Here is a 26,600-nt window from a genome sequence, read left to right on the forward strand (position 1 = left end):
CAATCTTGAGTAAAGCCATAGCGATAGCGCAGGCGATCATCGCCACCAGTGACAATACCAAACAAATCTCTCAGCACACGAGTGCTGCTGCAAGTACTGTGAACAAAGTAACGTTGTTTTCGAATCATAACGTACAGGGCAGGACTCACATGCCTGCAGCTGCATGTCCGCAGATGTCTCAGAGTCCACCATCAAGGGTGGTGAATGCAAGATCATTAACACCTTGTTGGCGCTGTGGAGGTGATCATTGTTTCCATTCATGCCGCTTCAAAGGATACGTTTGTAAGGGCTGTGGAACAATTGGACACCTCCAACATATGTGCAGGCGAGCTGCAAACTCTGCTAATCCTGCAAAGCACCATGTTGCAGAGGAGGACAGATCCACGGTGGATCACGATGAACCAGAGCCTCAAACTGAGGAGGCAGAGGTATATGGAGTGCATACATTTACCACAAAGTTTCCCCCGATAATGCTGAAGCTGAAATTAAATGGACTCCTGGTGTCAATGGAGCTGGACACGGACGTGAGCCAGTCCATAATGAGCGAAAACATTTTCGATAAATTGTGGTGCAGTAAGGCCTCAAGGCCAGTCCTGACTCCCATTTGTACTAAACTGAGAAGGTACACAAAGGAACTGATTCCCATAATCGGCAGTGCTACCATAAAGGTCTCCTACGATGCACAATTTACCACTCTGGGTGGTACCGGGCGATGGCCCCACGCTGTTCAGCAGGAGCTGGCTGGGAAAGATACGCTGGAACTGGGATGACATCCGAGCGCTCTCGTCCGTCGACGACACTTCATGTGCCCTGGTCCTAAACAAGTTCCCCTCGTTGTTCGAACCGGGCATCGTGAAGTTCCAAGGAGCAAAAGTGCAGATCCACTTGATTCCGGGGACGAGACCCTTCCATCACAAGGCAAGAGTGGTACCGTACATGATGAGTGAGAGGGTGGAGATCGAGCTGGACCGCCTGCAATGAGAGGGCATCATTTCGGCGATCGAATTCAACGAGTGGGCCAGTCCGATTGTTCCAGTCCTCAAGGAAGACGGCACCGTCAGAATCTGTGGTGATTACAAAGTAACTATCAATCGTTTCTCCCTGCAGGATCAATACCCACTACCAAAGGCAGACGACCTATTTGCGATGCTGGCGGGAGGAAAAACATTCATGAAGCTGGACTTGACCTCGGCCTACATGACGCAGGAGCTGGAGGAATCATCAAAGGGCCTCACCTGCATCAACAATCATAAAGGTCTCTTCATTTACAACAGATGCCCGTTTAGGATTCGATCAGCCGCGGCGATGTTCCAGAAGAACAAGGAAAGCTTGCTGAAGTCGGTCCCGCACACCGTGGTCTTCCAGGACGACATCTTGGTTCCAGGTCGGGACACCGTCGAACACCTGCAGAACCTGGAGGAGGTTCTTAGTCGGCTTAATCGCATGGGGCTCAGGTTAAAACGCTCAAAGTACGTTTTCCTGGCACCTGAAGTGGAGTTCCTGGGGAGATGAATCGTGGCGGACGGCATCAGGCTCACCGATTCGAAGGCAGAGGCAATCAAGAATGCACCGAGACCACAGAACATGATGGAGCTGTGGTCGTTTCTCGGACTGCTGAATTACTTTGGTAACTTCTTATCGGGTCTTAGCACACTGTTAGAACCACTGCACTCTTCACTGCGTAAAGGAGATGAATGGGTATGGGGTAAAAGCCAAGAAAATGCCTTTGCGAAAGCTAGGAAACTGTTATGCTCAAACAAATTGCTTGTGTTGTATGATCTATGTAAGCATTTGGTACCAGCATGTGATGCGTCGTCATACGGTGTCGGGTGTGTATCGCAACAAGCTAATGAATCTGGGAAATTGCAACCGGTTGCTTATGCATCCAGAAGTCTGTCTAAGGTTGAGAGGCCTACAGCATGATTGAAAAAGAAACGTTAGCGTGTGTTTATGGGGTAAAGAAAATGCATCAATATTTGTTTGGGCTCAAATTTGAATCGGAAACCGACCATAATCCCACTTTTCTGAAAGTAAGAGGATAAATACGAATGCATCGGCCCGCACCCAGAGATGGGCGCTCATGTTGTCCACATACAAATACGCCATCTGCCACAAGCCAGGCACAGAAAACTGTGCCGATGCTGCCATTGCCCACCACAGGGGTGGAGATGGCACAGCCTGCAGATTTAGTTATGGTAATGGAAGCATTCGAGAGTGAGCAATCACCTGTTACCACCCGACAGATTAGAATCTGGATGAGCCAGGGCCCCTTACTGTCTTTAGTAAAAAAAACTGTGCGCCCCACGGGAGTTGGTCTAGTGTCCCATTAGAGATGCAGGAAGAAATAAAGCCGCACCAGTGGCGCAGAGATGAAACGTCTATATAGGCAGACTGCCTCCTTTGGGGTAATCGGGTAGTGGTGCCAAAAAGGGCAGGGATACTTTCATTAGTGACCTCCACAGTACCCAACCAGGCATTGTAATGATGAAAGCGACAGCTAGATCCCATGTGTGGTGGCCCAGTATTGATGCAGACTTAGAGTCCTGGGTGCACAAATGTAAAATATGTTCACAGTTAAGCAATGCACCCAGGGAGGCGCCACTATGTTTATGGTCCTGGCCCTCCAAACCGTGGTCCAGGGTCCATGTCGACTATTCTTGGGAAAAATGTTCCTTGTGGTTGTAGATGCGTATTCCAAATGGATTGAATGAGAGTAGGGTGTTTCTGGTCAAACTTTCAAATGGACTCACCTGCAGAAAACACTTGGACCAAACCAAACTCAGATTCACGGACTATCCAGAACAACCCACAATAGACTCTACCTTTTTTGACCCCCACACAAGTGGCAACCGACGCAGCAGTTGACCATGAAGCAGAACCCATCACCTGCAGCAGCCCAGCAGGACTCACCACACCCAGCAGCCCAGCGAGGGCCCAACAAATGACTCACCAAAACCAGCATTTGCACCGAGACGATCAACCAGGGAAAGGAAGGCCCCAAATCGACTCACATTGTAAATAGTTACACTATTGATTTTGGAGGGGGGGGGGAGGAGAGGAGAGAGTGTTGTTATATATGTAAACCTGTAAATACCTTGTTTAACCACCAGAGGGCTCATCCCCTGGAGTCCCAAGGGATCCCACAATCCCTTGGGAGCACCTATGTAGGCCTCACAGGCTGGAGAGGCACTCTGGAGACCTATAATAAAGGACTATGGTCACACATTACTTTGAGCTTACAGTATCTGGTCAGATTCTTTATTCAAGACATAACAGGCCCGATGCCTTCCCGGGCTGAAACCGACGTCAGCAGCGGCCGCGAGAGACAAGGCTGCAGCAGCGCGCACACATACGGAATTTTAAATGCCATTACAATGGTTTCCCATTGCATCATTGTGCGGATAATCGAGAGTTGCCTATATATTAATGAGTTGCTCCGCCTCTCAAGAGTGGGACACTAAACCCACTGTCGTAAAAATGGCAGGGGACACGTACAAGGCTGGTTGCGGACGTGTTCCCCGTTTAAAAATTCTTAACCCCCCCCCCCCCATCCCTAACTCCCTCCCGCCCATCATGTGGGGATTAATATCCAGACCAAGGTGTACCATGTCATGGGGCTTTCCAGAGGATGTTACTTCCTCAAAGAGGTTGAGGTGGTTGGTCGAGCAAAGCCTTCCCCTTCTGAATCCATGTTGGCTACTGCTTACTGGGTTATTATTATACACATATCGCAGTGTGGGCTGGCCGTGCTGCCCCTGGGCCCTTGTCTCCCCTGGGCCCCGAACTCATGCCTCTCCTGTGTCCCGATTGCATCCTTCTACAATCTCTCGTCACTCCTTCGCCCCGACCTCGCCGCTCCTGCTGTACCTTCCCACGCTCCAATCAGCAACCTGGATTTTGATAACGTCCAATCCAGTCGCCCTTCTCCAAGCCGTCGCCCTCCTGCACCAGCTCGCACTGCTCCCTGAAGTGGCATGCCTCCATGCTGCTCCCAGGCCACTGCACCATTTTTTCTCGGACATTGATGACTGTATCGGTGCCATTTCCTGCTCTCGTCCCGAACTTTGCTTCCAATTTCCACCCTTCCCTCACCTTCACATCTCCGATTCTTTCATCCACGCACAGGCATCTTCCACCCTTCAACATGTAGTTCGGGACCTGGAATTTTAGGTCCTTCATTGAAACATCTGTGAACTCATCCCTTTTTGGAGTGGAAACAAGTCACCCTCTATACGAGGGACTGCCTAAAGAGAGAGAAGAGATTATTGTACTCCTCAATTTTCCCCCTGATAATCGGTTTCATTATTTTACAAGGAAACAAATGACACTGTAGTTGCCCATGTCTGTTTTATCCCCCTTTTTGAATGTGTGAACAACATGGGCCTATTTCCAAACTTCTGGCTGCTCTCCGGTGTCCAGTGACTCCTTCATTATAGTTGTCAGTACTTCACAAATCTCCTGCCCAGTCGTTCTGTCTCGGCATAGCTGTTGGGAAATGAGGATGATCGCATTACACAACTTAAATTAAATGTAAATATTATAGTACATGATGAACAATAAATCCTCACATTTTCAGCATGACTGGAAGGCGATAACAAAACTAAGCTGTGTATTGACCTCGATTTTACCAGGATATTGTCTACTCAGACAAAACCAAAAATAAATGTCTGTCTCATTCACCACTCTCTAATTGTACCTGTATTTATTAAGTGGTTTCCTTTCCATTGTACAGTGTCATTTTACAGTGGGCTTCAGAGAAACTCACACTGGATTCTAGTCAAACTCTTACGATATTCGAGATCAGAACTCGTGTATAAAACCACTTTCCACTCACTGCTGTTGTGGAGAATTCCAGAGACGTTGAACATTACTTGATTCAAGGACCTGAATTAGACCAATTAGTTAAAGAAGAATTAGAGTTAGGAAACAGGGGAATGTTACCTCTTTCTCACGGACACCAAGACGAATTGCAATTCCCCATCACTGCCCTCACTGGCGTTGGCTAACTCTGTGCATCCCAGGGATTGTATCTAGATTCTTCCTGCTCTGTATTTTGATCCAGGTATGAAGATATTCCCTGAATTATCCCACTTTGATGCTCAGCACATTGAATGCACCCATTCCACCAGCAAATTTCACCACATTTCCAAATGTCTAATTTAGTTGTTTTTGTGTTGCAATTTAAAGCTCTGGTTTAAAGATTTGTAAACTTTCTTTTTCGGTCTGCAATTTATAGAAATCCTGATCGCAGTGTAATCCTAGGCCCAGAAGAGCATTTCTAAAAAGGAGTTGTGCATTTATCAATACTCGACTGTATTGCAAAAACATATCTAGCCTTTCCAAGCACCACATTTGATAGCCCTCTCTGCTCTTGGTGATGGGTCTCATTCAGGTTCCAGTTGACATCGTCTGTCTTTATAATCTATTAAATTGCATATTTCACTTAGATTAGTGTTGACAGATGATTTTTTTCAAGTAATAAGTAAAATGTAAAAAAGCTCATAGCTTCGAGAAGCAGACTAATACATTTTAATAAAAGCGAAGGGCCAGAGAGTTATGAAGTATGTTTCAGCTCAGTTCAGTTAATCATATTATGCTTTATTGGACCCATGGGCTACAGACTTCAAAGTGAATGGGTGAAACGCAGTGGTGTGGTATAATCATTTTTCTATTGCCTGCTAATTAAGTTCCAGTGACATAGCGGCCGAAATTGGTGGAAGTTGCGCCCGCAGCCGCCGAGGTTCCGCCGGAAATGTAGTTTTTTTTGTCGTCCACCTTCTGCCCGGCGGGAGATTGGTCACGAAGGGTTCCTCCGGCGTGACATCGTGCCGCCCGCCCATGCCGGATGCTGGAAATCGCCCATTTTGGTCAGGGATCATGGCCTCAGATCGACCTGCCGCCGCCAGAAGGACCGCTGGCAAAAAGCAGGTGTGAGCTGGCCGTGAGTCGGGCAGCAGGGAGAAGGGCTCCGGAGCGCCGCACATCCCGGGTATGGTGCAGCATTATCAGTGGGACTGCGAGAAAAAAGTTTGCTGGATGTTGCTTTCGTTTATTGATCATGCTCATGTTTAATTGAAATGTGATAAAAGCGACTAAAATGTGTCTAAGCTGATGGAAACTTTTTTTTTAACCTTGCTGAAACACCTTCATTTACAACCACAATGGCCAAGGCCAAATAATTAACAATAACTGAAAAGTATGCAGCATGTCACATTTTGTACAGCCAAGCTCATTAATTAATTCTGTGACACAGTTCTTTTAAAAGTTCTCAGGGAAGCACGAGATATAACATAGAAGGTCAGAGGCACAGACTTAGAATGATCTATTGTAAGCCTGAGACAGCTGCAGACTCTCACAACATCCGTATGGGAGGAAAAGGGTATAAAGTTACAGCTATTCGACTTTAGGGGCAGTGCTATTACAGAGGAAACTGAGGAAGGACTACGGTCAATAGAACATAGCAAGAGACAAGCACTGCGGTGACTCCGTGACCTATCATTGAGGTTTCAACGAAGAGACTGTCACTATCGCCTTGGTAAGTTTTATTTCTTTGTACTGCAAGAAAACTACTTTATAAAATCTCTTCTGTTTAATCACAAAATACCTGTACCCAGCGTGCTTTGTTGTGGTCACGGACATAAGTCTATTCTGAGAGATGTAATAAATCTGACAGATCAACTGACCCTCACAGCACATAAAGAGTAATGTGATGGACTTTAACCCGCACAGAAAGAGTTGCGATATGTTTCTCCATATGTCTCCGTTGAAGGGAAGGTGTGGTAGAGGAAGCGTCAATGATTAAAGGCTCAGTAGAGATGCCTTTAATCAAAAATGCAAGAGTTTTGAGAGCAGTTAATGCGGAACATAGTTAGGTGCATATTGTGACTGTGCAGAGGGTATAGGATTATGTCAGGCTGAATAAGCGAGAGTTAGACGATGGCGCATCGCTGCAACTGATAGTCAGAAGAACATTACATGAGGTATGGAACACGGGAAAATACATTTAATGTGCTGCAATGTAACTGATGACCATGTCATCTCAGGGGTGGCACTCCGTCCGCCATGTTTGCCCTAGAAAAAGATGGTTGATGTGCAAGCCTTAAGGTCTGCCCTGCAAGTAGGTAAAGTGAGTATCATTGAATGGCAACCTTCCTGCATTGGTGACCCTTCCTTGTCATGTTGCAATGGCCTGATGGCAGGACCCATTATACAGTGCAGTCATATGTGGACGGGAAGGTATTCATGAGAAAGCAGATTACCTGTGGGACAGATGTGTGTTTCTCACAAGGCACCACACATGATGTTAAAATGAGCCACTGATCGAGAGGGTCAATAATGTGAGTGTATTTACAAGTACACAATAACAAAGGTTACATAACATTATTACATTTAGGAACATTTCCACTACCTCCTGTGTACAGCTTTGCTTCCATATTTATGAAAGGATATACTTGCTTTTGGAGGCAGTTCAGAGAAGGTTCACAAGGTTGATTCTGGAGATGAGGGGGTTAACATAGAAACATAGAAAATAGGTGCAGGAGTAGGCCATTCGGCCCTTCGAGCCTGCACCGCCATTCAATAAGATCACGGTTGATCATTCAACCTCAGTACCCCTTTCCTGCTTTCTCTCCATACCACTTGATCCCTTTGGTCGTAAGGGCCATATCTAACTCACTTTTGATTACATCTAACGAACTGGCCTCAACAACTTTCTGTGGTAGAGAATTCCACAAGTTGACCACTCTCTGAATGAAGAAGTTCCTCCTCATCTCGGTCCTAAATGGCTTAACCCATATTCTTAGACTGTGACCCCTGGTTCTGGAACTCCCCAGCAACGGGAACATTCTTCCTGCCTCTAACCTGTCCAATCCCTTCAGAATTTTATATGTTTCTATTAGATCCCCTCTCATTCTTCTAAACTCCAGTGGATACAAGCCTAGTTGATCCAGTCTCTCCTCATATGTCAGTCCTGCCATCCCGGGAATCAATCTGGTGAACCTTCGCTGTACTCCCTCAATAGCAAGAACGTCCTTCCTCAGATTAGAGGACCAAAACTGGACACAATATTCCAGGTATAGCCTCACCAAGGCTCTGTACAACCACAATAAGACCTCCCTGCTCCTATACTCAAATCCTCTAGCTATGAAGGCCAACATGCCATTTGCCTTTTCTTCAACGCCTGCTGTACCTGCATGCCAAACTTCAATGACTGATGTACCATGACACCTCCCCTTTTCCTAATCTGTCACCATTCAGATAATATTTTGTCTTCCTGTTATTACCAACAAAGTGGATAACCTCACATTTATCCACATTATACTGCATCTGCCATGCATTTGCCCACTCACCTAACCTGCACAAGTCACCCTACAGCCTCTTAGCATCCTTCTCACAGCTCACACCGCCAGCCAGCTTAGTGTCATCTGCAAACTTGGAGATATTACATTGAATTCCTTCATCTAAATCATTGATGTATATTGTAAATAGCTGGGGTCCCAGCACTGAACCCTGTGGCACCCCACTGGTCACTGCCTGCCATTCTGAAAAAGACCTGTTTATTCCGACTCTCTGCTTCCTGTCTACCAACCAGTTCTCTCTCCACGTCAGTACATTACCCCCAATACCATGTGATTTAATTTTGGTTAAAGGTTGAGTAGGTTGAGCTTCTACTCATGGGAATTCAGAAGAATGAGAGGTGATCTTATCGAAACGTATAAGATTATGAGGTGGATGCAGAGAGGATGTTTCCACTGATGAGGGGTCTAGAACTAGGGGGCATAATCTTAGAATAAGGGGCCGCCCATTTAAAACTGAGATGAGGAGGAATTTCTTCTCTCAGAGAGCCTCAGAGAACTGTGGAAGCTGGGACATTGAATAAATTTAAGACAGAGATAGACAGTTTCTTAACTGTTAAGGGAATAGAGGGTTATGGGGGGGGCGGGCAGGGAGGTGGACCTGAGTCCATGATCGGATCAGCCGTGATTGTATTAAATAGCAGAGCAGGTGCGAGGGGTCGTATGGCCTACGCCTGCTCCTATTTCTTATGTTCTTATGTTCTTACCCACCCCTCTACCCGGCACCACCACCTCTCTACCCCCCCCCTCCCCTTGAAGCAATGACAAAGTTCCTCTTCCTTGCCCTGCCTACACCACGGCGTCCCCCTGCCCCTCACTGCCTCTGGTTGACGAAGTTGTGCAGGAAGGCAGCGGGATGTCTGCAGATGTGTTCGTCTTGGTGAGAAGGCAGGGGGCGTAACCAAATGTACTGGGATCTGTCTGCCTTGAAGGTGTGGGCTTGGGGGCTTGCACTGCGTCGCCAGTTTAGACAGGTTAGATGCAGAAAGAATGTTCCCAATGTTGGGGAAGTCCAGAACCAGGGGTCACAGTCTGAGGATAAGGGGTAAGCCATTTAGGACCGAGATGAGGAGAAACTTCTTCACCCAGAGAGTGGTGAACCTGTGGAATTCTCTACCACAGAAAGTAGTTGAGGCCAATTCACTAAATATATTCAAAAGGGAGTTAGATGAAGTCCTTACTACTCGGGGGATCAAGGGTTATGGCGAGAAAGCAGGAAGGGGGTACTGAAGTTTCATGTTCAGCCATGAACTCATTGAATGGCGGTGCAGGCTAGAAGGGCTGAATGGCCTGCTCCTGCACCTATTTTCTATGTTTCTATGTTTCTATCTCTTGCCTCATCGCCTCAACGGACTCGGTTGTGCGCTCCAATACAGTAATGATCCGGTTCACGACCCTTCTGCTAGTTTAACTCTATCTACTCAGTCCAGACCCCTCATATATTCTCTTTGGGCTGGCTAACAGCAAAGGACTTGCACTGAGCTCGCAGATGTGACTCTTCAGATATCACACTTCAACTGAACAATCTATGGATCCTTATCTTATTAAAGACCTTAGTTTTATGTCAGCACAACTTGACTTCCAGTTTCACAACTGTGTCCTTTTTGTGTCAACATTTCCCCATTATAAGTTCACATGTTCACATTTATACATCTGCAGCCTGCTCCAATTAGCCCCCAGCCTCGAATCCTGTATCATCTGAAAACTACACTTGGTCATGACTTTCCTTGTGCCACAGGAGATTGGCTCATCTCAAATAAAAGTATAAAAATTAGAGAAAAAAAGCCTGTTCTTTCCTGATTTTTCCCAACATTGGTGACCTGCTTGCTCCATCGCATCAGGAGCCAGTGAATTACAAGCAACAGCCAAGTTATAAAATGTCGATGAGTAATTTGCCTCTAACGACCTCAGGATGTGCCAGAATGGATGTTAAAGACCCCAAGATGCTGTTTGAAGAAGAACAGGGTGTTCTCCGCCTTGCTTTGTCCAACATTTGTCCCTCAATCAGCACCAACTGTAACTGGCTGTTCATTTAGTTGCTGCTTGCGGGGTCGTGCTGTGCTTAAATTGCTCTACATACCTGCCACTCCAAATAAAGTTGCATTTTATTCCGAGCATTCACTCCCACTCAATCACATTCTCACCAGTGAATGTCTTTATATGGTGAAAGTGCTGAACAGCATCAGCACATTCATGGCAATTGAAACAGATAAATGTTATGTTTATTATGTCCCAGTGCACAGTGCCTTCTGCAACATCAGGAAACTTTTACACAGGAGATGTACTTCCCAAGTGGCACATTTTTCTGTTTAAACCTTTGTGTAAGAAAACATGAATTTCCTGGCTGGCGAATGTGTGTGTGTGTCTCAGAAACATCAGCTAATCCACAAGAATTACTGATCATTCCAGAAAAAAAGGTCGCCATTTTGATGAGATTGTAGTGATAGCTTTTTTTGTGGTCAGCCACGTGTCTGACACAAAATTTATCACCATGCTAAAAAGTCTCTAAACTAAGCTACTGACAAAGTAGAATTTCCAATTGCCTGAAATAAACTTGCTCCCCTTAAAGGAACACGCTACTTAATATAATCAGGCGAGGTTGGCAAGAGCCAAGGCTTGTGGACCCCCAAGTGTGCATAGGGATACTGTTGGAGTTTAACTGCCAAAAACCACATAGCTTACCAAGACAGTACTGATTAGCTCTTGCTGTTTGTCCAGCAAGGACTACCCTATACCTTAGGCTTGCAGAGTTGTCTTGAGAAGACGGGAAAATCCCAAGCCTCAGTGACACGCCTACAGCTCCAAGTATCAGGTTCCCTAGTCGACCATAAATCAAATCATCGATTTGATTCTAACCTCTTATTGCCAAGCGTATCATCTTGGCACCAACTAGACTCGATGCTGCACTGCTTACCTCCTGTTTCCCCTACCGAGGAGAATAATCACTAGTTGGTTATTAGACAATGGATAAGTATGGACTTGATTCTTTTCTAGCCAGACAACAAATACCAGGAAGTCATTGGCAGCAGCATGGTGAGCTGCAAAACTCACCTTAACATTTGTGAGTGCATTGCATCATCCTATCTACAGCTTCAACACACCCTATAGCCTATTGAGCAGAAGCTCCTCCACCAATTGCAAATGCTGAATAGACAAAGACATGTTCACGTGTCTGCCCTCCAGGTAAAGCCAAACCTTAGAGTTTGCTTATTAGTTCTATTGATAAGCATGTACCCTCAACATATTGAAAGGACTGCTATGTAGGATTTCTTCTGACATGCCAGCCACCTTTATATTCTGGACATCCAAATCCAATACAATGTATAAGACTTGCTTGATACCCACTGCTTCATCCGGTTCCTCATGCAAAAGGCTTTGACTGTGAGGCGTCCCTATCATAAGGCTGGCTCCGCCCCCAGGATGCTGAGCATCACATCAATCTCTAATATAGGTCAATTTGCAATACAGGTCAATCTGTAATTCAGGTCAATCTGCAATATAGTGCAATCTGCAATACAGTGGCACTCTTGGGGAAAGGAACATTTAAGGTCTTGATCCTGACCCTGTGTACTTGGAAATGCTTGGGAAGATGTCAAAAGATTCTACAGTCTCTTCTGCTTCCAATCCGTTTCTTCTCTAATGCTGGACAAACATTTGTGTTTTGTATCTTCCAGTTGGTAATTGGGAAATTTACAATTTATTTCCCTTCTGCAGCAATTATTTGTCCTGTTCTTTTGTGCTTGTTCTGGGAATTTAGAATTTGTTCCAAATGTTTTTACTAAGAAGTAGTAAATGTTTGCCAGCCAATTGGAAAGGTAAATTTTACCAAAACCTTTGTTAAAAGGGTAATAACAAACATTCAGTATCTCTTTATGCTGGAATTGGGACTAAGTTGAATAAGACATGAGGCAGAGCCAAGTGTTTTAATTGGCTTGAGAGCCCCTATTCTAGCATGAAACACAGAGGAGCATTTAATATTACCATTAATAGATGAGGTCATTTATTAATAAAGGCCTTTACCACATACTAGATATACTCTCTCAGCCAGTGGGATTGCTTTTTTACTTCAACCTATCTACTAATAACCATTCATGTATAGTTCAATTATGCTCCAGCTCTCCGCTTCAAAACTTTCATGCAGAAAAATGGAAGAAGGTGCAAGATTGTGATTCAGCTCAGGGATTTGGGGCTGTCATAATCAGTTACAGTATAGTGTGAGAGGTTTTTAAGTGTCAGCAGACCCTTAATTATGCCATTTAACTCCCAGTGCCTCTGGCATTGTGGTGAACTGTGCACTGAAGCGCCACCAAGCAGTGTTCCAGATTGTAGAGACACAGATTTGATGGTCCAAGCTTGCTGAACCTCAACGGCACACAAATGGAGCTAGGCCTACTGGTGGATAGGAGAGCTGCCACCAGGGTATTGTAAGAGCCCATGCTTTTTGGCCCATGTAGACAAGGCACTGCTATTTAGATGGTAGGTTACTCCCCTCCCCTCACAGAAAGAGTTGTAGGGTGAGGAAAAAGGAAAGCTTCTTTGTATCTCTAGTTCTGTATTATCATGTAAAAACTGGGCTATGAGGAAAGAGCGAGGGAGTGGAACTAATTGGACAGCTCTTTCAAAGAGCCGACACAGGCACAGTGGGCCGAATGGCCTCCTTCTGTGCTGTACGCATCTATGATTCTAACTACAATCCAAAACATCATCTACTGAGGAGATACAGGGAGAACATTAACAGCAGTTGGAAGTGAACAATGAGTCTGCAACAACAGAATCACTTACCGTGAAATAACTTTTGTTCCGCTGAGGGCTTTATCTGGAGCAGCACTAGTAACAGCAGTACTGATTGGCTGAGGGCTGTCAGTGCAGTGATTGTCTGTCAGCAACTGGGATGCTACCATTGGTTGGCACTTTTGCAATGGCCAGCAGTAGCTTGTAATGGACTGGTGCTCCACCCAATGAAAGCACAAATACAGCCTGTCCCTGTTATCTTGCATAGCATTTGCGACGGTGCTGACCAATGGTAGCATCCGAGTTACTAATAGACAATCACAGTATGTCAAAGAAGATAAATGGAACAGTATCTTGTATTTTATGGGGCTGAAATTGCCCCCTTCCTTTAGGCCCATTACTGCCTCTTACCGTGTTTCCTCCCCGCCTGGTGTTCTGACCTGTTGTCGGGCAAGTGCCAACCTCTTACTGCCCGATGGCGACTCCTTTCCGCCCCGCGAGGGAAATTGCCCCACGGGAGCGGAGCCGCTGCAGGTCGGTGCCCCCAACAGCTTCTCCCAGCGGGAAGCTGCCAGTGGCTGGGTGGTGGGGAGGGCACACTGCCACGGCCGCCTTTTAATTTTGATTGCCAGCCAACTCTGCAGTCAGCACGACAATGGCAACCCCTCTTGGGTTCCGGTCCGCTGGCCTGGCCGAAACCCTCCCTGGTGGGTGAGTGGGCCTCTCCGCGTTCGCCCCTTTAAGTGAAGGGGAGGGATGTTGATACGCGTCAGCACGACGCGACACGTTCGCTTCACGCTTACGTGCTCAGTGCGGCACTGATGACACCACCCACCCTCTGCCCCCTCCCCCGACTCGCATCCGCCCCTCCCCCGACTCACATCCGCCCCTCCCCCGACTCGCATCCGCCCCTCCCCCGACTCGCATCCACCCCTCTCGACTCACATCCGTCCCTCCCCCGACTCACATCCGTCCCTCCTCCGACTCACATCCGTCCCTCCCCCGACTCACATCCACCCCTCTCAACTGACATCTGCCCCTCCCCCGACTCACATCCGCCCTTCTCGACTCACATCCGCCCCTCCCCCGACTCACATCCGCCCCTCCGCCGCCTCAAAAACCGCCCAGATGATTTTTTTTTAAAGAGATGGCAATTTCCCTCTATTCTCCGCCCCATCAATTCAGGCGGTAATTCATCACAAAATTTGAATTATCTGCCCCAAATGGGGCAGAGGCACTTTCAGCCCCTATATATTTTAGAAGACCATGCTGTAATATTTGCATGGTTAGCTTGTGTCATGTAACATGCAGTAGGCAGTAATAATGGCTTGGGTCCCTTGATATGCAATGTACAAGCTGCCTTGCAAACAGCACAGAAAATAAGAGGGCAATATTTAATGGAGTATAAACCTTCAGGCTGCACGTGTAACTTACTATTAGCAAGAGTGTGGACCTGGGATATGAGCAAATAAAATGAAAACATTAGTTCTGCAGGAACTCACCCAGATATCCCCAGAAGAAAGTGTGATATCAGTAATGGAAAATGACAACCGACTTAAAGGGATTTTCAATCTGGATAACAAGACATTTTTATCCTGTTTTACGTGAATAGGAAATGTTGTTTAAAAAAAAATACGTGGGATTGCACCAGTTCCAGATTGACGGAAATCGAGCAGTGGGAGCGGTAAACTCGCTAAATGGTGAAGTGCAATCAGCCGTTTCAGGTTCCCAATACCAGGGAATTTTACAGGATCATTTTAATCCTGTGGAAAATCTCTCCAGTGTCTGAAGTTGCTTTGAAAATTCCTGGGTTTATTTTCCCAGCTCCCTATCTTTCATTAATTAAGTCACCAATTTCTGTCATATCAATGGCATTGTGAAGTGGGTTATGCTTCACACCAACACAAGAAGCACAGTGTAACAGATGAGTTTTGCACTGGAGCAGCTGGAGGAGCTAATCTCACACCGTTTCAGCTTCTCACCAGTTGCAGTTTATCCATTACTGGTGCAAGAGCTAACTTCCCAAAGGTTACAAGAACATAGCTGCAGAAAGAACTTGGGGCAGCTATAAGCCATTTGGCCCCTCGAACCTGCTCCGCCATACTATAAGATCATGGCTGATCTACCTCAACTCCACTTTCCTGCACTATCCCCATATCCCTTGATTCCCTTAATATCCAAAAATCTATTGATCTCTGTCTTGAATATACTCAACAACTGAGCCTCCACAGCCATCTGGGGTAGAGAATTCCAGAGATTCACCACCCTCTGAATGAAGAAATTTCTCCTCATCTCAGTCCTAAATGGCCGACCCCTTATCCTGAGACTGTGACCCCTGGTTCTAGATTCCCCAGTCAAGGGCAACATCCTCCCTGCATTTACCCTGTCAAGCCCTGTAACAATTTTGTATGTTATGGTTATGCCCAAGCTGTTTGCTGGACAATGTATTAGTTGCTAATGTTGGAAAAGCGTTGATAAAAAGTTGGCTGTTTACTGACATAAGACCAACTGGTGAGCTTGGCTTTAGATACCCAAGTGCTTAAGAGACTCGAGTTTAGAAACCCAAGTGTTTAGATACTCGTGCTTAGACACCTGTGTGGGAAATTCTGCTGTTCTCTGGCTAACTTGCTGTAGAATTCAGTGCCAACAATATTCTCATAATAGTATTAATGCAAAATTGCTCAATACAATATAACCACACTGGAAGGTGATACACCAGTCACTTCTCAACATTCGATTATGGCACAGCAACAAAGTAACTGAGACACCATTTACCAAAGCAAATTAAAAATAAATAAAAACTGAACTTACTGACAGAAAATAAGTCTAAGAAATCTTGGAACAGGAATTGTGAAAGGTCGGGACAGTGAAACAGACAAATCCTGGTAGTACCAGAAGACATTGGCTCTGAGTTTTCTCCTTGATACTGGCATGTGTGAGGAACTGGGTTTGAATACAATTGAGCAAAAACCGAGCTGGTGTTGCTCAAAGTGGGCCTTTGTCTCCTGGATGCACGCATAGGAAAACCAGAGTCAGTGACTGAGAAGATGAGCCAGCTTTCCAAATTCCAATGCAGAGCAGAATGAGAAAAGATGGTTTCATCTCCACAGAGCTTTGGAGATGCCAGTGAATATATATAAGGATGGAAAACTGACAGCTGCCATTCGGAAGTGGAAGCCAGCCATAATTAGCAACACGGAGCTATGATTGAGCTCATGGTGCAGTGCCAAAAATACATTTTGGGAAGTTCTCTGACAGAATAATAATGCAGGAAAGCCACAAAAAAAAAAGAACATTTTGCATTGACAGATCTCAGAAATGTCATTCAAGATTTCACGTAGAACAACAACAACATGTATTTATATAGCGCCTTTAATGAAGTGAAACGCCCCAACGTGCTTCACAGGAATATTATGAGATTTTAAAAATTGACACCGAGCCCCATAAGTAGAAATTAGCACAGGTGACCAAAAGATTGGTCAAAGAGATAGGTTTTAAGGAGTGTCTTGAAGAAGGAAAGAGCGGTAGAGATGTTTAGGCAGGGAGTTCCAGAGCTTGGGGCCGAGGCAACAGAAGGCACGGCCACAATGGTTGAGCGATTATAATGAGGGATGAGCAAGAGGACTGAATTAGACGGGGGGGGGCGGCGGGGTGGTTGTGGGGCTGGAGGAGATTACAGAGATACGGAGGGGTGAGGCCATGGAGAGATTTGAAAATAAGGATGAGAATTTTGAAATCAAGGCGTTGCTTAACCGGAAGCCAGTGTAGGTCAGCGAGCTCGGGGATGATGGGTGAACAGGACTTGGTGCGAGTTAGGACATGGGCAGCTGAATTTTGGATTACCTCTAGTTTACGTAGGGTAGAATGTGGGAGGCCAGCCAGGAGTGTGTTGGTTTGTTGGAATAGTCATAAAAACATAGAAAATAGGTGAAGGAGTAGGCCATTCGGCCCTTCGAGCCTGCACCACCATTCAATAAAATCATGGCTGATCATTTTCACCTCAGTACCCCTTTCTGCTTTCTCTCCATATCCCTTGATCTCTTTAGCCGTAAGGGCCATATCTAACTTCCTCTTGAATATATCCAATGAACTGGCATCAACAACTCTCTGCGGTAGGGAATTCCACAGGTTAACAATGCTCTGAATGAAGAAGTTTCTCCTCATCTCAGTCCTAAATGGCCTACCCCTTATCCTTAGACTGTGTCCCCTGGTTCTGGACTTCCCCAACATCAGGAACATTCTTCCTGCATCTAACCTGTCCAGTCCTGTCAGAATTTTATATGTTTCTATAAGATCCCCTCTCATCCTTCTAAACTCCAGTGAATACAGGCCCAGTCGATCCAGTCTCTCCTCATATGTCAGTCCTGCAATCCCGGGAATCAGTCTGGTGAACCTTCACTGCACTCCCTCAATAGCAAGAACATCCTTCCTCAGATTAGGAGACCAAAACTGAACACAATATTCCAGGTGAGGCCTCACCAAGGCCCTGTACAACTGCAGTAAGACCTCCCTGCTCCTATACTCAAATCCCATAGCTATGAAGGCCAACATGCCATTTGCTTTCTTCACCGCCTGCTGTACCTGTATGCCAACTTTCAATGACGATGTACCATGACACCCAGGTCTCGTTGCACCTCCCCTTTTCCTAATCTGCCACCATTCAGATAATATTCTGCCTTCGTGTTTTTGCCAACAAAGTGGATAACCTCACATTTATCCACATTATACTGCATTTGCCCACTCACCTAACCTGTCCAAGTCACCCTGCAGCCTCTTAGCATCCTCCTCACAGCTCACGCCACCACCCAGCTTAGTGTCATCTGCAAACTTGGAGATATTACACTCAATTCCTTCATCTAAATCTGAAGGTAACAAAGTCTAGAGGTAACAAAGGCATGGATGAGGTCTTCAGCAGCAGATGAGCTGAAGCAAGGGCAGAGACAGCCGATGTTAGAGGTGGAAATAGGCGGTCTTAGTTATGCTGCGGATATGTGGTCGTAAGCTCATTACAGTGAATTAGTTTCTAGTGCGGTGGCTATTGCTTTGTTCGCAACAAGCAATACAGACCTAGGATCTTCCACCCACTGACATAATGGGCAGAAAATACAACTGGTATTGATGACTCAAACATAACGTGTGACACTGACCTAGGGAAAGGAAGTGTAGTCAAATCTAAAAATAGGAAGCTGAGCCTGATGGCTCAGTGAGTAAGCCTTTACATCATTTGCATCTGGTTCCACCTTATTGAATGGCAGAGCAGGCTCCAGGGACCGTATGGCCTACTCCTGCTCCTAATTCTTATGTTGTTATGTTCCTCAAATTCAATTTAGCTTGGCTCCTATTGAGCATTGTCTAACAGTTTGAAATTTCCCCTAACTTAATGCAAAGTTGAGCAGAACTGAAACGGAAATATACTGATGCAGTCGTAGGTGCTTTTATGGAGCTGCAGCTAATACTTATTGCTGGGGTAAAATAGGAGGCATTCACCTTTCAAGCAGTTGTGGTGCACCTCATCTGGGAGTGCTTGGGATCATTTCCCATTAATAACACTCCTCATCTTGACATGCATGAATAAAAACTACAAAAGGGCCCTATCCCACAGCAAGACTAGCATCTAAAACAATTTTTTTTTTATTCATTCATGGGATGTGGGCATCACTGGCAAGGCCAGCATTTATTGCCCATCCCTAATTGCCCTTGGGAAGGTGGTGGTGAGTTGTCTTCCTGAACCGCAGCAGTCTATTTTTTCTCAACAGGTATTCGACTGGGGGCTACATCTGGAATACTATTACCAACTGTTTAATGCTATGTCAGCTGTGGCTCAGTACACGCGCCTCTGAGTCAGAAGGTTGTGTGTTCAAGTCTCAGGGACTTGAGCACAAAAATCTAACCTGACACTGCAGTGCTGCAGGAGTGCTGTACTGTTGGAGGTGCCGCCTTTCGGATGAGACGTTAAACTGAGGCCCCGTCTGCTCTCTCAGGTAGTCGTAAAAGTTCCCATGGCACTATTTTGAAGAGGAACAGGGGAGTTATCCCCGGTGTCCTGGCTAATATTTATCCTTCAATCAACATAACAGAAACAAATTATCTGCTCATTATCACATTGCTGTTAGTGGGAGTTTGCTGTGCGCAAATTAGCTGCTGCGTTTCCCACATTACAACAGTGACAACACGCCAAAAGTGCTTCATTGGCTGTAAAGCGCTTTGAGCCATCCGGTGGTCATGAAAGGCGCTATATAAATGCAAGTCTCTTTCTTTCTATGAATTGTTACTTGAAGACCAAAGTCAACAAGAGAAAGCTACAACTTAACAACTTTTATATATCCTACACTGCTTTTAAACGCTCTCCCAAAACTATAACTATAACTTGAACTTTTTATTTCCCCCCATCATAAATGTAAATCAATTTCATGAGGATAAAGCTGGAGCCACTTAAGAGGAAATTTGTTCCATTCTGTTTGGGAATATGCTGTGGTGTTTATATGCATAAAATATTTTTGGGAGCTGTCAGATGGTCAGTAAATGATTAACTGCACAGTTGCTGCACCTCACACTTCACCTGGAGCTTTTATCAGGTGTTATATGTATTAAATGCCAGCAAAGTGATATTTAACCAAGAATTCTGAGATTACACAATGTTAAAGACAAGTGTGTGACTCTTGTGATATGAATCATTTCCCCTAATAATGAAGCTGAAAATCCCATGCCCTTTAAATGCGGCCTCTTTCAATATTTACATGACTGTGAATTCTATTACTTCAAGTCAGGAACAAAAGTGTCGATGTTTTTTTGGTAGGCCAACGCGAGACAGTGATGACGAGGAAGATGATGAGAAAAAAGGTAGAGGATGTACCCTTCAGTACCAACGTGCCATGGTGAGGGTCCTTACCCAGTTCGTAGCGGAAACCTCGGACCCCGATGGGCAGCTAGTCTACATGTTAGGCAGTGACTGGCAGGCTGACATCACAGACCTGGTGACCGACTTTCTGAAAATGGACAATCCGCGTATCGCAACGCTGGAGGATGGGAGGATCCTGAGCGGGCAGGAACTGGGAATGGCCATGATTCAGGTATGTTCAGTCCTTTCGAATAGCTGTAATAACCGTAGTGTGGGGCTGAGTCTGGCACTGCAACTGTCTGCCCTCTGCCGTTTGTTTCTTCTAACGCAGCCTTCGTTTGCAAGACAGAAATCTCTCCTCGAAAGATCAAGGTAATCTGTGGAATCTGTCACTGAACACTGCGTTAATATGCCCTTTACATTATCCTTTATGTTGCTGCATGGGCCAGTGCTTCCTGAGAGGCTTGCTTCTTTTTACAGAAAAATGACAACACCTAGAGAATAATAATTAGATAGTCACTGAGTGATAGTGCGGCAATTCAAAAAAGGTCAGTTTGATTACAATAACTGAGTAAGTGTTTTTTTTTTAAGTGCAATTCTTTTTCATTTGTATAACTATCGAGTTGTCTGAATGACTAAAAGGTTGCATAACATTCGGCCCAATACTCTGAAGAGAATGAGCAGCCAAGTTAATCCAACTGATGCTATTTTACTTTCTATCTTTTTAGCAGTTTTTGCTGTTAGATTCAATTGCTTCTGTCTTCTGCTGTCAAATTCTGTTTCCAGCAGGGCTGGAGTCACCTGCCTGCAGTTCATGGTGGCAGTGGGAAGGGGCAGCATCTACTGGGTGAGCATGTTGGAAGGGAAGAGGGTCCTGACAGACTGTAGCCTTATTTCCCTGAGATGGAATATTTTCCTGCCATGCAGTGCAATATCTAGCAGCCTCAGTCTATAAAATCAGTTCAACTGAGTCAGAGATCAATGAGTTTGAGATTCCAATTGATCATCCAACCTTCCGCCCACGAGAGTTATTGACCAGTCGAGGTTTATTCCTTCTAGATTTTCATCTCTATACAAATGTTGAATGTAATGTCCTCTGTCTCCCATGAGGAGCAATCACCTCGATGGTTGTCTCGATGAGGGAGGGGGTACACGGATGCCATGTGTGATTCTCCATTCTAGATTTTAAATGCCTTTTATTTTTGTCTTATGTTTAATTAAAGAATTAGATCTATTATTTAATAATTTAGGTTCAATAAATCTGACCTGTGTCATTCTAATCTGCTGTGCCGCAAAGCGGCAGGGTGTTTGATTTATATTTACAATTCCACACATGGAGATAAGAATTCCTCTGAATACGATTTCTGTAAATATTGTACATATGTTCATGAAGATTTGCTCGGTTCAATACTTCTAAAATCCTAAACACAGTCTCTACAACATTTGATTTTGCTGGAAATTTTTACAAGCACATTTGCAATGTGGCCGTACATATAATGACCAGACTGTGTCAGACTAGAAGTCATACATTTTCCCACTTCGAAGGAGGAAATATCGAATAAAGAGCCACCATAGATTGCTCCCTTCCACCTCCTGGTGGCCAGCTCCAGGTTGTCATTGGCAGCAGCCTGGCAGTAAGTCAACCTGCTTCCCACTTGGCGATGGACGAAAGAATAATGATTTCAGGGTGCTTTTCTTCTGTTTATGTTGCAAAATATTTATTCTCTATGTTTCTATTCAGCAGAATAGTATTGTTCACACGTAAACCAGCAGCATCTCAATGATCACAGTTCTTTCTGGCTTGAATATTGTAAACATATTGTTCTCGGGGCTGTTGTGGAAAATTGGTCGGAAAAGCTAAAGTAATAATAACTTATTGATGTCAAGCTGTATCTCCAAGTCTGAGCATTTCACCTGAAAGCCTGTAGTGCAGTGTGAGAGATGATTTATGACATGTACCTGATGGCATTGAGAACCACTGGTCACAGGAGTTCGCCTGTCCTTAAAGATTAAAACAAATGACATTGAATGACATTTCCACAGAATATTACTCTCTTTGCCTCCAGGCCAATGGGGAATTCAGGGCTATGCTTGCATAGTCATATAACTATCAGGCAAGTCAGCCAGGACCACACAGAAATTGTTCAACACACCACTAAGTCTGTGAGGGAAATCTGACATTTTAAAGTGCGGCTTTTAATTACTAGTTTGGTATTAATGGGTCCATTCTGCGGGGAAAATAGGTTTATATCAGTCCCTGTACATAGTGCGCGTCCCTGAGGGATAGAGTGTAAACGCCAAAGGCCATAGGCATATTTCTTATTGAATGTCTCAACTAAGCTCCTTAAGGAATCCCAGTCAAACTATTAGTGACAGTTGCAAAGTGCAACCATTGCGTATACAATGCAACATTTAGAGAACAGGGTCACATTGAACTGAAGCTTGAAAATGTTTTAAAGGGGGTGAACAAAAACTCATTGTGTCTATGAACAATATGCATTACACTTCTCTTATATTCATTAATTAAATGTCCTCTTACTCATTTGTCTACTGTGCATTTATGATAGAACTGTAATTACGTTGTTATTCGTTATTCATGCTTTTACGAGAAAGATTGTACATCAAAAGGAAAAGTAAGATATTGAGAGCTATGCAGAATTAATTAGTTAAGGCCCACCTGCAATACTAATGTTGAAGAACTGAAGAATGTCATGTATTACCATGGTCCCCGTCACAAAAGTATTCTGAGAATTGTTCAACATGTCATATTTATTTTGAATTGTTTTCATTTATTCACCAACGTGAATGGGGAATGGAGCCAAAGTGAATGGAACTTTTTTCCAATCCTTTGCACCCAGTTTCAACATCTGTCACTCCCAGGAAAGGCACAGCCCGGCCAGATATAAAGTAAAACTCCCACTTCCCGATCCAGTAACGTGCCATAACTGCAGCTTCCAAAGAGCGCTGCCTGCTGCACCAGTGTAATTTGTTGCCTGATTCCTGACTAGTCATATTCAGAAGGTGCAAGGTTAGCATCGGTGCAAAGCAATTGTGCTGCACACCAGCCAAACTTACAGTGTCAATCTACTGACCTGGGTCTGGAATGAAGCCTGATTAAGAGCCTGATGGGCCTGGGGCAAACTGATCCAAATGGGCCTATAGTTATGTTTGTTCATGTTTATTACATTGTATATGATTCTGATTCTGAGTAAGAAAACACAGGGCAGTATAATCAATAACGAAAGCATATCTTCTGTATCAAGTGGTATATATTCTGGTTCTGGTAACATTGCAATACTAGATTTCTATGCATATTTTGGTTTCAATGTTTAGAGAATGGGACGACTCCTTCTCCATACTATAAACATTTACATTTCTAACTGTTTGAAGACCCCTTTGTGCGTAATTGGACCCAGGCGTGCGTGGAGCTCCCTCCTGGGCAGGACCATCAAAGTTCCAGCCAGAATGTGCAAATACAATGTTGTTGAGATGGAAACTGAACTGTAGCCACTGACTTATACCCACAGCGTAAATGCATCCGGAATGAAAATGTCGGGTTAGTGGTAATAATTGCCCATGTTATGATTGGATTGTCTACTGATTGATCCTATCTGGGCAATTGATTCTTGCAGCCCTTATAGAGACTGTTTCATTCCTGGATTCAAAACCAGCTCCCAGAGCAAAGTCCGATTTTCTAACTTGCTGTACCACTCGGCCCCCTTTTTAATGCATTTTTAGTGTATTCCTGTTTTGCTTCCTCAAGCTTCCCCAAAAGTAAAACAGGCTAGGTGCACAGCCAGCTGTGGGGCCTCGAGGAATTGCTGCTGTGCAGCCAGCAACTAGGGAGAGTGTAAAACTGACTGGAGCTGTTCACCCGCTAACTTAGGTGAAGAAAATGTTAACTTTCTCCCTCCATTAGTGTGAAGGACAATGGCCCCCTCCATTTAAAGTCACCCACTGGCTTGGCCATTCCCTGGAGCTTAATTATAGCGGGAATGTGTGAATGCCCACCTAAGCCCTTGCGTTGTGAAATTGTATGGTATGGTCTTAAAAACAACATGAAAACTTCAGTGCTAATGTAATCTGGATGCAAAAAATGTCCCAAGCTACTTCACAAAGGAGACAAAAGGGGTGAAATTGGGTTGCGCTGGTCTGCTGGGAACGATCTCCGTGCCAGAATGGTTAGGTCTACGTCGCACTCGATATTGGGCCTTGGGCTCATTTAAGCATGATTGGCGAACTGCAGACGCCCGCTACACAGCCCCCAAGCAACTCGCCAGCGGCAAGGCAGATTTACATTTCGGGCAGGGTGGGGCGGCAGCAGTGGAAGCCATCCAGAGAGGGCTGTAACCGATCAGAAGGGCAAGGAGGGGACTGACCGGGGACCGGCAACAATCTCCAGGACTGCTGTGGAGCCAGGAGTAGCAAGATTCAGCAAACTTTTTTTTTAAAGCTTGCATTTTTGTTTAAGGACTGCCGGTTATGCCACATGTAGACCTGGTGATCCTGAACACAACTGACCTGGTGCTGGCTGCGATCAGGGCAGCACAATTTCAGGAAGGGGTCCTGAAACAGGTGCTTGGCCCCCTAGTAGCCTATGCAAAGGGCCTTAAGGCCTGTTTCAGGCCTGGGACTAGGATGTCCATTCTTTAGTCTTTGTTAAAATGACAGCCGGTACACTTGCGACACAGAATGCGCGCGCACACCACCTACCTACCATATTGGATGCCTCGGCCTACATTTTATGCCTGTAAATCAAGTGCAGCATCAACAAATTTCTAGGCCAAGGAGTAGTCTCCTAAGCCTTTGTGGGAAAGTTAGGAGCAATGTCCAAAAGCTTAGTTAAAGTTGTGTTTTCAGAAAGATAAAGGTGGAGAGGGAGATAGAGATGCTGAAGGGTGTGGGTCAAAGCAGCTGAAGGCTCTTCAACTGAAGGTGGAGTGGAGGGAGCGGGAGGGGCAAGAATATCAGGCCAGAGTTGCGGAAGGGGATGGAGGCTTGGAGAATGTTGCGGAGGTAGAGTGGGACATGTCAATGGACGGATCGTAGATCAGAACAAGAATTTCAAATTTGATGCATTCGGAGCCGGGGAACCAGTGTACATTAGGGAGGATGATGTGATTGGCAAGTGGGAAGTAGGAGGGGACAGGATGGACAGTTTGGAGTTTATGGAGGGTGCAGGTTGGGAGGGTGTTGGAAACGTTGAGTCTATAGATATCAAAGGTACATATAAGGGTTTTGCCATCAGTCGGGGTAAGGATGCACAATGTTACAGGTGTAAATAATCAGTCTTGGTGAGAGATAGGATATGGAATATCTCTCACAAATAAGGTGTGGGATAAGCTCTCTCTTCTAAAGAAAAAGAATTGAACAACAGAGAAGTTATGTTAAACTTACATAGAACCTTGGTTAGACCACACTAAGAGTAGTGTGCACATTTCTGGTCCCTAGATTGCAAAAAGGTTGTAGAAGCACTGCAGAAAGAGCAAAAAAGGTTTACCAGGATGATAGCAGAACTGAGAGGGTGCAACTATCAGGAAAGATTGAACAGACTGGGGCTTATTTCTCCAGAAAAGAGAAGACTGAGAGCTGACCTGATGGAGGCCTTTAAAATTATGAAGCGATTTAATAAGTAGTCGTAGAGAAGATGTTTCTATTTGTGGGGAGACCAGAACTCGGGTCCATAAATATAAGATAGCTACTAATAAATCCAAAAAGAAATTCAGGAAAAATCTTTTTACTCAGAGAGTGATGAGAGTGGAACTCGTTACTACATGGAGTGATTAAGATGAATAGCATGGATACATTTAAGTGGAAGTTAGATAAGTGCATGAGGGAGAAAGGGACAGAATGTTGATAGGGTGAGATGAAGTAAGGTGGGAGGAGGCTCGTGTGGAGCACAAACACTACTTAGACACAGGTACTATGTAATTCTATGTAAATGTACCAGAGCTTTTGTGTACTGAGCCAAATCCATGGTTGTTCAGCATTATAAAGAAATAAAATACTCAAAACCTCAGGGGGCACAACTTCAGTCTAGATTGCTAAGGGCCTTTGAGATCAATGGATGGATGGCTCCTCTTGGACTATGCTGTGACCTAAAAACTAGATGGTTTACACATCCACACAACCCAGAGACTTGGGGTGAATGCAGTTGCAAGACCATCAACACAAGTGCAATTGAGAAAAGGTTCTGTTGTTTTGGATCAATTTGGAGTGTGCACATGTAAAGGTATGAAACTATTCTCAGTGGTTGTGTGCAGCATAAATATTGCTTCCCAGTGGAGCTACATGCCAAATCCTAAAAAGAGAGATTAAGGGTGTCGGCCAGAATTGGACTTTGAAGTTTGGCAGCCTGGAGGAGATAGCTTGGCATTTTCCAGGATAAGAAAAGCCCATCTTATCAAGCAACATTTCAACTGACAAACCTGCTGCTGATAAATTTTCAAATCTTATCACAGAAGATAGCTGTGCTGTAAATTGCCACACCATTGTGTGACTTCTATAAAGCAACAGAAACAGCACAGCAAGAGTCCTAAAAGAAAACTACACCCTGTAGAAAACTTAACAAGTCTTTAATCAGTTCCAAAAGCTAGAACTACGGTAGAAGCCCATGGAATTGAAGGCAACTTATTGACCTGGTTAGGAAATTAGCTGAGTGGCAAGGGACAGAGAGT

At 44.9% G+C, this 26,600-nt stretch overlaps 1 protein-coding gene across 1 annotated transcript in view; it reads left to right on the plus strand.

Annotated features, from left to right (window-relative positions):
- Positions 1-26,600, plus strand: part of LOC139269241 (transmembrane protein 132D) — a 1,017,604-nt gene that overhangs the window by 931,882 nt on the left and 59,122 nt on the right. The window contains exon 10 of the mRNA XM_070888330.1: positions 19,882-20,155. Coding sequence (XP_070744431.1) covers positions 19,882-20,155 — 274 coding nt within the window. The remainder of the gene's footprint in view (positions 1-19,881; positions 20,156-26,600) is intronic.

This window comes from Pristiophorus japonicus, chromosome 8, assembly GCF_044704955.1.
Source record: "Pristiophorus japonicus isolate sPriJap1 chromosome 8, sPriJap1.hap1, whole genome shotgun sequence".
NCBI classification, from domain to species: Eukaryota; Metazoa; Chordata; class Chondrichthyes; family Pristiophoridae; genus Pristiophorus; species Pristiophorus japonicus.